Source organism: Calonectris borealis, chromosome 1, assembly GCF_964195595.1.
Source record: "Calonectris borealis chromosome 1, bCalBor7.hap1.2, whole genome shotgun sequence".
Classification (NCBI taxonomy): Eukaryota; Metazoa; Chordata; class Aves; order Procellariiformes; family Procellariidae; genus Calonectris; species Calonectris borealis.
Genome location: NC_134312.1, coordinates 128454307 through 128469434, shown reverse-complemented (window position 1 = coordinate 128469434; position 15128 = coordinate 128454307). Strand labels below are relative to the sequence as shown.

At 38.8% G+C, this 15128-nt stretch overlaps 1 protein-coding gene across 6 annotated transcripts in view; it reads right to left on the bottom strand.

Moving 5' to 3' along the window:
• The window catches only part of DMD (dystrophin), a 1244291-nt gene that overhangs the window by 22369 nt on the left and 1206794 nt on the right, over window positions 1–15128 (bottom strand). For 4 of the 6 annotated variants that reach the window (XM_075174519.1, XM_075174510.1, XM_075174544.1 and 1 more), the window contains 4 exons: window positions 14839–14877; window positions 10166–10231; window positions 8796–8861; window positions 5500–5658 (listed from right to left, as the gene is read on the bottom strand). In XM_075174519.1, the coding sequence (XP_075030620.1) occupies window positions 5500–5658; window positions 8796–8861; window positions 10166–10231; window positions 14839–14877 (330 nt within the window). The remainder of the gene's footprint in view (window positions 1–5499; window positions 5659–8795; window positions 8862–10165; window positions 10232–14838; window positions 14878–15128) is intronic. The other 2 variants (XM_075174536.1, XM_075174546.1) reach the window with 1 other exon arrangement.

Here is a 15128-nt window from a genome sequence, read left to right as displayed (position 1 = left end):
GCTGTAAGAATATCCTAGAGGAGAGAACAATCTGCTCTTATTCCTGCCTCTGGAATAGTTTTAAGCTGTGCAGTGAAAAAGGATTGCTGCTGCAAGCCAGGCATCCAAGGCACTGCCCACAGCCCTCAGAGTAAAGCCTCTGTGTCCCAAGGAAAGGTGCTCTCCGACATTTTCAGCATAAAATGGGAAGTAAGAGAAAGGGGATAAAAGCCTAATCCTCTCTAAATGAACGCAACTGAGCAAGCATGGGCAGTACTGGGAAACCCAGGCTCCCTCCACCATAGCTCAGGCTGGGTGACTTTTACATCTGGCTGTCACAAACAAACAAAGCTGCTGCATCTTCTATCACTGGGAAAATATATTCTACTTCAGTAAGAGAAATACTCAAAGAAAACCCCATATATTCCATTTACTATGCTTCCACCTCTTTGAAGCATTCATGAAGAAAAATAACAGAGGAAGCATGCAATGTAACCTTGATTTATGCAACTGTAAAGAGCTGGATAGTAAAGAGCTCATGAGTTATTAATCACATCTACCACTGGCAGCATTAATTGCCTGGTGACGGAAATCCTAGTGGGCCCCATTTGCTGAGTAGTCCTCTCAGAAGCAATTGAGAATTTGTGAATTTGTGTTATTTTTCATCTCCCTGCAGAAAATCAGTGGTTTGAAGAAACGGACAAAGCTGGTAAATGAACCACCTACCCCTGTCCCTCACTAGAGTGCCAGTGTTTACTTACGATGCTTTACACTCAGAAGATCTAGTTCCACTTCTTCAATGCCAAAACAAATACCAAAAGGAGCCACGGCATGTTTAGAAATGCATCGCTTTCTCGGTATTGGCAACTATACAGAAGGAACTTATTTGAGGAGGCCATTCATCAGTCTTCAGATTTGAAGGAACACTACAGCTGCATGGAAACAGGGCAGCTTTGAGATGCAGGGTATTAGTGCTTCTCCAGCGGCACACAGCCCCCTGCGCTCCTGGTGCAAGGCAGGAAAGCAAAGAAAAGGCAAATAGCTCCGGCTGGAGATCTCATTTACTAAGTTCTTGTTATAGTACAGCTAGGAGCTGTGAGGAAAACAAGAGAACGCAAGAGAAGTCTCCCTTTTACAGCAGTATGTCAGTGATCTTGATTAAACTAAAATGTTAGGAAACATTCACTTTCTTTAGTCATTAAAATAGCACGAAAGTACTTAAATTCTTTACAAAAAGTTCTGAGTCTCTGTCACTGCAAAACCGTATGCTTTCTATTTAATGCTAGTACAGTACATCCTAGTCAGTATAACCTATCCTAACAGCATAACCTATGGGATGTACCGCTTTAGATGGACACCAAAAATCTGCCTTCTCTGTTTCTGAGATATAGTCACTCTTAAGAAAATTTCAAAATGTTTTTTGGGACAGTTTTATAATTGGGTTTTTCTCTTATATTGCAATATAGTAATATTGTGCCTTCCATAGCAAAATTACTTTATGTCTATTACATACATAAGAAATGGTCTACCACAATATTCCATGTGATGTAAAACTCAGCATGAGTCTGATGGCCTAATACTCAAATGAAACATTTTCACCAATTGAAAATATTCTCTCAAATGGTCACATTTTAGCAAATGTAAATTATTTAACAGTCAAAGTTTAACCATAAATTATTTAAGGAAGTCATATTTACAAGCCACAAAAGCACCAAGGTCTCAAAATGCTAGCAGATGAATAATGAATATCTAACAAGAGGCCCTTGGCACTGAAAAAAAAAACAGTCAGAACTTGTCACAGCTATGTTAGTTTATAATAGTTGGATAATACATTTCAGAAGAATTCAAAACAGGCAACAGACCTTTTTAAACTGTCCAAAAGCAAAACCTCAGAATTAAAATTTCAAAGAGTCTTTTTTGTTTAAGTAACAAGTCAAGATGGAAATATTTGGAGGCCAGAAACTGCAGCTGAAAAACCAATGGAAATCACAATTCAACAAACAGCTCAAAAGAGACGAAGAAAAATCAAAACACAAAGCAAAAAAGAGAAGGGCTTCTTTAAAAAGCAGGAGACTGTGGAAAGCAGAGGAAAAAAAGAAATGACAATGAAGTGTTTTGAGTATCGTAGTAGTGCTTCTTGTTGGTACTTGATGCAGCTTTCCCAAGAGCCGCTGAGAAGTGACTGCATGTGCTGACTCTAATTATAAAATAATACAAGATACAGCAGAGCGCGCTAGATCTTCATTGTCAGAAATCATCAGAAGTGCATGCAACAAAAGTTGGTCAACATGGGCAGGAAAAGATGACTGTTTATCTCACACTGCTAGCTGCCCAGCCACTTGCCTTCCCAGGCATAAGCATCACATCCAGCTCAGCACCGGCAAGGAGACACGCTCTGGCCACAAGACCTGAGGTATTTACAATGGAAATAAAACAATCCAGGTGCTTTAAGGCTGGGCTGAGGACCAGGCAGTCACAACATGATTTGCATCACGTTCAGCTCATTTCCAAGCAACAGATTCACTGAGTCTTCGTGCTGCAGCAATTTTTAGGATCAGCATGGGACGGAATATGTGTTCACCCACTGGAACCGGGTTCACGCAAGGAATTAGGTCCCAGGTTGTTGATTACCTTTGGCAACAGCCAAAAAAGGTTCGCACAAACTCAAAGGAGGACAAAGACTAGAAAACAGAAATCTAAGGGGACAAGAACATTTTTTAAAAGTAGATAAGTTATGTGAATGGCTCCTGGCTGATCCTGTCTGAACAGCTTATTTTTCTGAACAGGAATCAGTGTTTCCTCCATAAAATCATAGTTATCTGGCTGTGACAAGCTATCAGGACAACAAGAACTTGTTTGCTTTTCAGCATCCACCTCACATTTTAAGTACAAGTTATTTATAGCAGTTTGCAGATTTTGTCATAATCAATGAAAATCACAGCAGTGTGACCTCCATGCTATCCTACAGAAATAGACTTCGCTGTCTCTGCTATACTGAGACTTGAAGCATCCACAAAAGACGAGGTTGCTTGTGGTGGCATCCCGTCCGTAACTGTGCCTCCAGTAGCACAAATGAGAAAACAACAGGCTATAACCAAGCTCACAGTCTACAGGTCTTGTTTAATCCAGGATTGGCAAACTTCAAAACAGGTATTTTTAAGGTGTAATTCCTGTCAGAGGTCTTTTAACGTGCTACTCCTCATTAGTAGTTGTTATATTAAATAAAACTTATACTGAAATTAAGGCATAAACCCCAGAAAGGAATTTTTTAGCCTATTTAGCTGTCTAACTCCAGGTTATACTAATATTCACATATCACATTTTTAATCTAAAATGAGGCTGCTTTAAAAGCCATCCTCCTTTCTGGTGGGCAGCTTATGTTGTATACAGCAGAAAAGCATTATGATTTTTTTTCTCCTTCCTAGTGCTGTTTAAAAAAGTAACACCCCTCCCTTGAAAACTAAGCTATTTTACAGTACTAATTACGCAGTATTTCTTAACCACAGAAGTCCTGTATGCAAAGTATGATGGCTTATTTCAAAACACTGATTTTTCTCCACTTTGGAAAGTACTTGGGCTTTATGTACTATGTAGTAGGAAGTGTGGGGTTTGTTCCAAACAAAATCTCATTGCTGTTCAGAAAGCAAGAGCTTTGTTTACTACAGCTTTCTGTCTGAAACACTTTCCTCATCCTTTATGCCTATTGATCCTCTATGTTCTCCCAAATCCTCCTGAAAAAAGTCTGTTCTTGACCTTCCTCTTTATTTCTCACTCTCCAGTTTATTATTATTTATATGTCTGTCAGACACTATGCCAGCATTTTTCATGCAGGCAGAAACATAATCTCCAGGTATTTTCTCTGCTACTAATTCCTCATAGAAAGCAGTTAGATTTTAGCAGTTCGATCTTCATCTTAACCTGGCCTGAAGATTGTATAGTCTGAACGCAGAGAGGGTACAGTGCAACTGGAAACATGAGGGCATGAGAAAATAACGGTGGATTAGAAAGGTAACTCTTACAGCAAATTACACCTTTAATGAAAAAAGCATGTGTGAAACAAACTGTTAATTAAATTAGTTGCCCCTGCCCCTGGAGATGTATAGAGATAAGCCTACAGAAAAACAAAACTTGGTATTTATGGAGAACAGGCTCTTTCCTCTTCCTGGTTGAAACACATTACTTATACAGAAAAACGGACTTAATCTGCGGAGGAGTAGCTGATGCACGTCCAGAAGGAAGAACAAGGCAGATATAAATCTTCCTCCTATACCAGACAGAATAGCTTATTTCAGGCTTCTCCATGCCAAAACCAACCCGAGCTGTTCCGCCAGTCCAGGCTCTGCTCTTTGTAAAGAAGTCCCAACCACAGTCTCATGGAGACAGTGGGGTGATGGAACCACTATAATTGATTAGTACCATCCAAAGAAGAGTTATGCATGGAGAGAAGATCGACGACACTGCCAACTCTTGCATTATTTTCTTGACAGGCCTAAGGTAAATGATCACTGCATTAAACCCTCAATGTAAACAAAAATACCTAACTCTTAAAGCAAGAAAAAAGAGCACGAAAATGCCAATAGACTTTACCATAAAAGCTGAAGATAGCAGAAGGCAAATAAAAACGGGTGTTTTTGTAGATCTAAATGATTTCTATCTTACAATCTAATTTTGGTAGTTCATGGTTGCAATTATGAATCTGCCAGGGTCAAAATCTACCAGTTTTTATGCTGATGGCCCAAGACTCCAGAGTACCATAGAAAGAGGACTGCAGTGTTGTGGTGCTGCAAGAATCCAGTTGTGGGGGTTTTTTTGGTTAATGAAGATAACTTCAATTAAACTTGAAATTAAAAGTGGTAAATTATATTTGATATTGAAAGGCTAAAGAAATGGCAACAAATAACACCAAACAAACAGAAAGAAAAGAGGACCCAAGTTTTAACCACCACGAAAGAAATAATTTGTCTGAAGAAAATGCAACTTCGTAACTCATTTTATCCCTAAAAATGCTATCAAAGTGAATTCCATCTAACTGTACAGCACAATTATTTCACAGATTCTTTACTTCAAATGAATTGAGGTGATTTCAAGACCTCATGTATCCCAGTGGCCAACCTTTTTGAGAAAAGCCTGTCTTTCCAAAAACCTCTGCCTGTCTTTTCCAGACAGGGGTGCAGAAATCTGCACACCCTTCCCTCTTGTAACGGCAAAATAAAGTAACACTGGCATGAAGCTCATTACTATCATGGAAATAAAGGAAATGGTAGAACAGAAGGAAATAAGAAACACAGCCAGCAGAACTTATCACAGGTGGCACTATGAGTATCAGGTGACCCCTGTATGTCTTTGAAGCTTGCCGTTTTGGAGGTTTTGTGGAAGAAACAGTGCTGACTCATCACCGCACTGGAAGTGGGAACAAGTTAACGACGATATGCTGTCAGCCTCATCACTTACAGAGAGAAAGCTTTCGTTTGCCCCTGCAGCGTGCACCCGGGGGCTGCGGCAGCTGGCGGCATAACCCACCTGTTTTCCTCCTCCAGGTCCGCGAGGATTCTCTCCAGTTCCCCTCTTTCTTCACTCTCCAGAGAAATCAGGATCTGGGCAGGGCTTCGGGGCTGGCTCAGGGGGGACTCCTGGTTCAGACTTTGGCAGTAGTGCTGGATTAACAAGTGTTCATCATCTCTGGAAAACCGAGAAGGGTAAAACAGGCTGTTCCCTTCCTCATTTTTCACTTCGCAGTGAACATGAGGAGATGATTCACTCCCAGTCTCTCATTTCTTACAAAGAGATTTGCTGAACTCTTTCTAACGAACAGCAGAGCAATGTACCTTAAAGCAAAGTCTGCTGAACTGTTTCACTTAGTCTGTGATAATTTTCCTTCTCTGCAGAGTCCACCTCTCTTCCTCTCTGCTTCTGATACTTAAAGCCAAGTTTTGCCATAGCTGACAACCTCAGCTTTCCTCTTTTGCCTAACTTCAGTTAGGAATTTGCTTGAGAGAAAAGGTCAGCTGCTGCTGCCTGATCTGTGTTGTGGAAGGGTCATTCAAAAAAAGGCAACGCATTTATTTTTACACCTACAAACTCTCCTTATGTAATAAATGGGTCCTCTATCTATTTTTCTCTATAAAATTGTAAATGAGGTGAAATAAAAAAGATCGACTTAATCTAATGAAATTATGCTATTTTTCACTGAGTGTTTTTTTTTAAATTACAAGTGATGTACACTGTCAGAATACAAATATATTCTATTTAATACATATGATCTCTTTCTTTATTTTTATTGCCCCCGAAGCTGTCCGGCATTTGAAACAGAAACATCTCCGGAAAAGCAAAACAAATCCAATTCTGAAGACCTTGACCACCTCCCAGAATTACATGGGTGTTTTAGGAACTAATGAGATGCATCCAGGCCCTAAGCTATGCAGCTAACACCAGCAGTAATTGTGAGAAACCACGGAAGGTTTCTCTTGACACCACAAGTCAAGGACAGAAAAAAATGACACTGCTGCTGTGAATCTTGTTTTTCTGGTAGTAACAAAGTAACTCAGTCCAGTTTTTTTCTGTTACGTTTGTAATACAGAATTTAAGAGGCATTTTGAATAGCTGTTATTGTTCAAAAATTAGAATTTTCCTTATTCCCATTTTGTTCCTGAAAATGTTAATGATGCCACTTTATAGATTGCAGGAGTGCTAAAGCAATGTAGAGCACATTAACATTAGTTCATAAAAGGGAAATATTAATTTTTCACAACAGGCATCCTTTGCTTTTCCTAAACAGAATTTTAAAGGCTTGCCAGTTCCTAAATTTATACTTTTCATTAAACACTTCAACTGTGATTTCCTTCAAACAACTGTTTTGCATTTACAAATATCCTTATGCATCTTAAGTGAATTAACAGTGAATAAGTGACATAACTATTGCAATATAATGTCACTTTGCAAGACATACATACTCTTTTTGTGTGATTTTCAGCCTGCACATATTTTGTATACATAATTGCAATGACACTACATATCGAAATGTTTTGTGGTATATATAAACATTATCTCTTTATTTTCCTCCTTCCCTGTCTCCACCTATTGCTCTAACTGCAATTATAAGCCCAATAATGCAAAACCTGTAAGAATACCAACAAATAACACTTAAGCATAACCTGACAAACAAAACTGAAAGAATTACAGTTGCAAATTCATGGTGAGCTTTGATTTTGCTGCAATTTGTATATGGATCATATCTCTTCCAAAATTCAGAATGTACAGATTTATTCTCATTTTAATAGTACAAACTGAGTAACAAACTGGAGAGTCAGCGGTTAACTTATTAACTGAATCATATTAATATAACCTTTGATTAACCAAAGAGTGAAGTGAACAGTAAGACCAAAGTGTAGTACAAAAGATACTGCTTACATATGATTTTGTGACTAAGGACACTGAAATATTACAGTGAGGACAACAGGAAATTCCATATACAATAGCATCCATAACAATACAAAATTGACATACAACTTGGAAACAAAGTTTTCATTAACTGCGTGAAACTATACTGACATTGCGTATGTATTAGTTTTGAGGTGTCATTTTAACTTTCTCCTTTTTGAACCAATATATTAAAACAATGTACTTGGTTGTACAGGGGATTTTCTTTCAAAGTTGGTCGGTAACAATCCTACCAAGTCAAAAGAGAAACTATTTTGAAACAAAGAAACAGCTTTATCACTATCCAAGAACATCTCACAGGCTCACAACTAACCTTATAAAATACTAATGATCTGGAATCTCACTTTAAGTGAATGAAAACTGGCCAGAGTACTGTGCTTTAAAGGAACACTACAGATTTAATAAAAAGAAGATTCTGTTTGAATTTTTAAAAAAACCCACCCCTTAAACTGTGGTAAGAATGAGATTATGTAGAATAGAAAAAAACACTTTTAGGAAAGTTGGGATTTGAGTTTTTTCATATTTGATTGATTTAGAGTCTGTGCTGTGGCTTCTCCTACACAGTTAATAAACTAAGACAAAATTTTCAAGCACGACAATGACTTACGTGCTTCTATCCTGTTTTCAGAAACATTACTCACAGTTAGTTTTCTAGTTCTATGTCCTTTCATCCAGAGAATAAATAAGATCAAGAAAATAATGAGAGAGGAGAAATATATTATCGTGTCAGAAAACCACAAAAAGGTCTCAGTGTGACATTAGATTGAACTACTTTTTAAAAATTAAAACTTTTATTTATGACTTTAAATTTAAAGTAGTACAATGAATGCTTGTCAGTGATCTGTCCAACTTAAAGTTTACTACTTCTAATATTTCACAGTGAGGATGAGTCCCTCCTGGCTTACACTTGCAATGTATTTCAGGTATTTGTAGACCAAAGATCTCTGTTTAGCCCCACTAACCTTTTGAATGACACTTTGCCCACAACAACATTTTCTAGCTTACAGCAATTTAACCATGATGAAGCTTGCAGTTCAGATAGAAAGGTTACCTTTTTATCTTTGTCCTTAAAACACATCAGATAATGAGCATTTTTTCCAAGTAATATGCGAACTATTTGCTGAATAAATCAGTAATTTTTTGGAAGAAATTAGTAATTTTAATTTTGAAGGTATCAATCATTTGTTGCATAAATTTGGTATTGAGCTATAAGCCATAAACCTAGACACTACGATACAAATTGAAAGAACATGTGTTCATCATTAAATTGAACCAGATGTGATACATGGCCATGCAAATTCAGCACTACAGGATTTCATTACAAGTTATTAACCTTCACAAGAAAACACATGTCAAAAACACTAAAACAGCCTACTTACATGCTCTCATTAGGTGAAATACTGTCGTTTAGATAAGAACCATTGGTGTTCTCCATTTCTGCTAGCCTGTGGAAAAATAAACAAGACTCATTAAAATCAATTATGTTTTCCAGAAACTTTATTTGCTCTAACATTCCTGAAAGAATTAAAAAGCGTGATGTTTTTGATGAATTTGAAATTCAAAGCAATTTAGACTCACTATTGATTACCAAAATGTTTTGCAATAAGCTATCGCAAAGGATTGTTTATTTGTTACAATGACCTGGCTAAACTCACTTCTAAGTTCTCAGCCTTTCCTCTAAGGTTATATTCCACTCCTCATGATTAATTAATTCCACAATCAAAGAAAGGCCTTAAGATGCCAGGGGATTACATAAATTGCTTTGTACCTGGCAATGTCATCATTAGAACTGTAACGATCCGTCATTTCTCATTGGTTTTCAACACTCAGCCCCTCCTAAATGTCCTGCATAATTCAGAAATACCTCTCCCGATCAAGTGATTTTGGGGGAGAGAAAGAGGAGTTTGGAATAACTATTTTTCATTACCTCAACCCTTGCAAATTTGCTTGCCTGGTGGAAAAACATTTTCATATTTGTGCAATTAACCTACTTTTTGATTCTTAAGAGCAGTATGAAAGCAGACAAGTGAACTAAAGCAGCGATATACCACTATTTTAATCCCCCAAATCAAGGAAAAATCCTGTTTGTGGTATTCCACAAAGTGAATTACTTAACATTAAAATGGCACTTGAGAGTCACATAGAGTTTGGAGGTTTCTGCTGTTCTGATTTGTACTATTACACCAGGGTCCATATTAAAAACAAAACCCTATGTAGAATCATAGAATCACAGAATAGTTTGGGTTGGAAGGAACCTTTAAAGATCATCTAGTCCAACCCCCCTGCCATGGGCAGGGACATCTTCAACTAGATCAGGTTGCTCAGAGCCCCGTCCAACCTGACCTGGGACACGTCCAGGGATGGGGCATCTACGACCTCTCTGGGCAACCTGTTCCAGCGTTTCACCCTCATTGTAAAAAATTTCTTCCTTGTATCTAGTCTAAATCTAGTTTAAAAACCATTCCCCCTCGTCCTGTCGCTACAGGCCCTATTAAAAAGTTGGTAACCTGAGTGCACAGCTTAACGAAGACCCCACGGGACCTAAAGGTCATTCTGACCACGTAGGTGCTCTGGCATGCAAGTTAGTTGACAGGCTGGTTAGCAGCAACCACGGGCGATGCTCTGCATCCCAGAGCCTGGAAGGCAAAACGCTTTAAGAAGCACTCAGGTAGCAGCTAGCCTTTGGGATTTTTTTTTTTTTAATGATTGTTTAGAGAAAGATCTGCCTAATGTCCAGCTGGTCTCATACCTGCTAGCATAATGTTCAATGCGTGAATGAGTATCATCATGTGAAAGCTGAGGGGACGAGGCAGGCCTATAAGGCAGAAAACACTGATTAATCACAAACAATACCCCTTTAAAAGTAAAAAGACACTTAGCTATGCCTATATCCTCACACCTCCATGCCTTATGCTTATGCTACGTTTGATAAACAGCAAGTTATAACTTCAGGTGCTGTGCGCGCCTCCTCAAGCCGTCGGTGCAATGTTTTGTGGTACCAGACTGGGGATTTTGACCATTTTGCAATCCATCTGTTGCAACGACTCTTCTTCACACCAATCCCTGAAGAACTCTTTTCCAAAGGATTCATGGATGAGCTTTCGCCCCGGTTTTCCCTTCACACCTGCCTCCTTCACTGGTAATTCTGTTTCACGCGCAGCCCTGTGCCAGCTGCAAAAGCCCTGCTGGGAACCTCTCCTCTGCCGCCCGCCCTGCTCCAGTGCCTGCTTCCAGCACATCCCACTTAAAACAGCCTTTAAGGACTACTCCACAAGCAACTAGAAATAAATACAAGAAACATAAAATGTCTGAAATGAGACTTTAATAACACACTGCAGAAACTGATGATTTTGCCTAGCGCCTTTCCAGAGTTGTAATCTGAACCGTAGATCAGTGTGTTATACAGGAGGACACTGTCAACTATTTTGGGTTTTCTGCCTGACAAATCAGATGGTATGAGGTCCTCTTCACTTTTTTGTCGATGAAAACAATTCATGGGACTTTTCTCATGAATTAGAGTATTGTTTCCTACAGCCGCAACTCTGGAAAACGTCACCATTGAATTATGTTGCCTATGCAGTTCAGAGAGCACCCTTTGCTGCCATGTAGGATTTTGCCAATCTACACGTATCAGGAGGTGCTGGAATAACAAAAAATGATGCAGCTTTCCAAATCGTATGGCAATCTCGTAATTTAGCTAAATTTCAAATTCTTTTTATTCTGTCTCTGCCAACTCTCCTTCTGGAGCTCCTGACTGAGGAAAGACTTTCCCCCCATTTTAAATTGTTGGATACTGTGCTTCAGGCTGGGTTTGCCCAATGGGGATTGCACTGCATTGCAAGAGCAGCTAAGTTTTGTATTTACTGGTTATAAACCAAAACTGTAATAATTTTGTGGTTCGTAACGCTCCCGTGTTAGGAGTTTGATAATCCTGCAGTAAATCTACTAGATTGCTCATCTTTCCGTTTTCTAATCAGCCTGCAAAGGGCTCTAGAAAACTAGGATCCTTCTGAATTCATAGAGCTGTATGCTGGATACACAAAATTCATGATCATTAATGTCTCTTCTCACAGAACAGCAAAGTTTTTCTCTTTAAGACATTACAGGCTAAGTATCATGAATCTCATTTTGTCTGAAATGAGCTTTGACCCTGACTGTACTTTTACCCATCACATGTTCAAACATTACCACAGCACACCAGAGGATAAATACTCAGTTCACAGAGTTCCTCAGTGCAGCAGAGATTCATGCAGATGGGCAATTGCTTCTCTGCAACTTGATAACCTATTTTGTGTAAGAACATCTACACTGAAGGGAAGGGAGGGGAAAGGGATGCAATTTATCTAGAGCAGTGGAGCAAGATAACAATGGTTTTCTGATAAATTGATGCTATCCCCATTTTTTATTTGTTTGACATACAGCAGATGTTAAGCCGGTCTAAGCTGGTACTATCAGTGAAAGAAGAGGTCTTGGTTTCAATGCACACACAAATGTTGCTGCTAATACTGTGCGCAGCTAGGAAATCTGTGTTAAAAGTAGCTTTAGTTTTGAGCTGGATCATTCTCCTAGTCCCTCTTACCCTGGCATTGCACATCTGTTTGTACTAGTACGAAGGAAAGGACAGCCTCTGGTTGGGACCAACCGGGCAATGAAGAGAACTGATGTCCCTTTTGGCAGTAGTGCAAGGCAAAAGACGGGCCTGACTGCACGATCGCCTGCTTGCTGCCTTGAAACTAAGCTTCATCTTCAGAAGTGAGCAAGGTGTGTAATATATATATATTTTAAAGATAACACAGTGTTGTGTAACTTGTTGGAGCTGCTTCTGTCATTCCGTCACCTGCAGGCAGGTGATGAGGCTACACTTCCAGGTTTGTCTCCACTTCAGAACATACTATAATGGAGATGTACCTCAAACAGCTTTTAAAAAGTTTGCTTACGAACGCAAACCTGTTGAGAAGCACTGCAGTCTTCGTGTTGAATTAAGCTGCTCAGAGGTACACTTTTGCCAGTATCTGAGCCAGCCTGAGAAGGACGGTGCTGCATTGCAGGCTGTTGTGGAGACATACTCTTAGACGACCATCTGTGCTAGAGCTCACTGTCCTTCCTTTCTGAGCGCAGGTACTCAGTCCACCTAATCAGTTTGAACAGTCATCAAGAAGGCTGAGGGACATAGCCAATATTTAGCCAAGATAATCTTTCCTTTTACAAGGGCTCCACAGCTGCATTGCTCAAGCTGGTGTCTGCAGGAGCAGCCTGGGGAATTCCAGTCAAGTCAAGTGGCGATCGAGTGGCAAATACCACCTCCTGCAAGCCCCTGCACTCCCTGGAGACCTGGCTGGAAGGATGAGGGCACTTTTCTTGCTGTTCAGCATTTCAGTTGATGCTTCTTGAAAGTGTAGAATCAAGTAAATTGTATTTGTGCCACTGACAGCCCACAGTCCAAGTAGTAAGACACAAATTCTCACAAAAAGTGTGAGTTGCCCCTTTAATGCCTGGCAAGCAGAGTATCTGTGCAAAATACTGGATAATATGCAGTCAGAAAAACAAAAAATAAATATATGTGCATTTACAAACAGTTCCAGATATTGTACCATATTGATCTCAGGATAGCACTGGCATTGCTGAACGCTGCTAGGTTATGCTCTTCTGGAGTACTTTGAAGATTACCAGAAAACTGGCATGAAAGCACCAAAAAAAGGCAATATCTTAGAAAACATGGAAGTTTTATGATAACCAGAATAAGAGGTTTGACTGCTGAAGTTGGAATCAGCCCTGTAACTGAGAAACAGCTTTAAACCTGGCTGGCTCAGTAACTTCTGTTGTCTGCTAGACCTGGTGGTCTAGCACTAAGGAAAGGAACAAAGTCAGCAGAACAAAACGAAGAGCAATTCTTTCCAGCCACTATTAATTTCTTAATTTTCTGCTTTCTTGTCAGACCAGATAAGAGGATTGTGCTCAGGAAAATATCTGAGGTGATCTGATAAAAGGTGCAACCTCTCCATACAAATCCTGCTTCTCAGTGTTTCTCAAGTTTTCTTAGGTGCGAGTTAAACTCCCTGTAGTAGATGACACCAAACCTTTTGTGTGAAGCTATCGGTGTAGGCATACTGTGATGTTATTGCTGTAAGTGAGCTAGAATTAAGCATGTTATAGCAGCTTAATTTCATGTTATGTCAGACAAAGCAATGGCATTCCATATTATCCAAGCTTTCTTTAAATGTTACTTTTAACTTCTCAATTGTTCTAAAAGGTAAGAAATCTAGATCCACAGTTTAGTATGTAGTATGCTGCAATCATCCCCAGACGCATTTATAAATGAAAATGCATCCTAAAGTTCAAAGCCCCTCTATCTCAGTTTGGCTCCAGCCTTTTGGTGTTTTTGTGGGTGAATCCTCAACCATATGAGGTTTGCAGTACTCTATATGTTTCTTGGTTGCTTAAAGTAAATTTCCTAGAGGAAGAGCACTTCATTTGACTTCCCAATCTTTTGTGCTTCAAATAAAAAATATAAATCAATATTCAAATGTAGACATTTCACTATGGTTTATTCTACCAAAAATTCAATGAAGGTGCAAGCCATATACATTTCACGATATAGAAATATATAAAATTCTATTTATTAGTTTCTCAATAGTTATCAATATGTGAATTAAAAATAATCCTTATTTAACAGTATTCTAAAATCATCCATGTAACACTAGTAGTAGCAAATGCCACAATGGTAAGTACATATATCTTTAGTTTATGCTGAGGGTATTACTACAATAGTAAGACAATGCACGTGCAGGAATGGTGCAAGAATGAAATTCCAGTCCATAGCTGAAAAATCCTGCTTTTTTAATTTCTGAAAAAAATACAGTAAACATTTCCCCATTTCAACCTGCCTTCACAAATTTTACTGTATCTGGAAAACTGTAATAAAATATCCAGTGAGCTTTGGATTAACTGGGGCACGTGAGTGTGCAGGTGTGCATGGTTGTGCGTAAAACCAATTTATAGCTTTATCTACAAACCAACGTCATTCCTGAAACTGAATTAAATCAATCAAGTTCAATTTATATCTTTCAAAAAGCATTTAGTACACATTCAGAGGGATCGACACTTAATCAGAAACACAGGCTTTTAAACGACAAACTCTCATAAGCATTAGTAGGACTGCACCAAAATCCCTGTTAATTCGATGAAAATACATACTCCAGAAAGAGTATACAGTGCACAATCCATGATTGCTGGGAATTCCCAGATTTATCCCATTCTATTCATTTGGGATCAAGACCTTCCTTCCGAGAGTGTACCAAAGAAAATAATCATAAAGAAAGAAGGAAATGAACTTATGTAAAACTAAACAAAGAAACAAACAAAAAAAAGTGAGGGAACGCAGCAGCAGTAGCAGCAGCAGCACACTTCAGCAAAAGTACTCACGCAGAATCTACTGGCCAGAAGTTGATCAGAGTAACAGGACTGCAAGACAAAAAATGAGGAGGTGAAGAGAGAGGCAGAAGAAACTCAGCAGCAAAATAATTACAGAAAGGTTTAAAAAAAAAAAAGAAAAATCACACCAACTAAAAAACAGAAATCCAACAGACCAACATGAATGACTGTGAAGAGCAACCAACCAAAAAGTGAGAAAAAAATTGAAATCTAAAATTAAAAAAGAGAGAAAAAGAGAGAGCGAGAACAAGCTGCGTGCAATTGCCATTAAACAACTGATT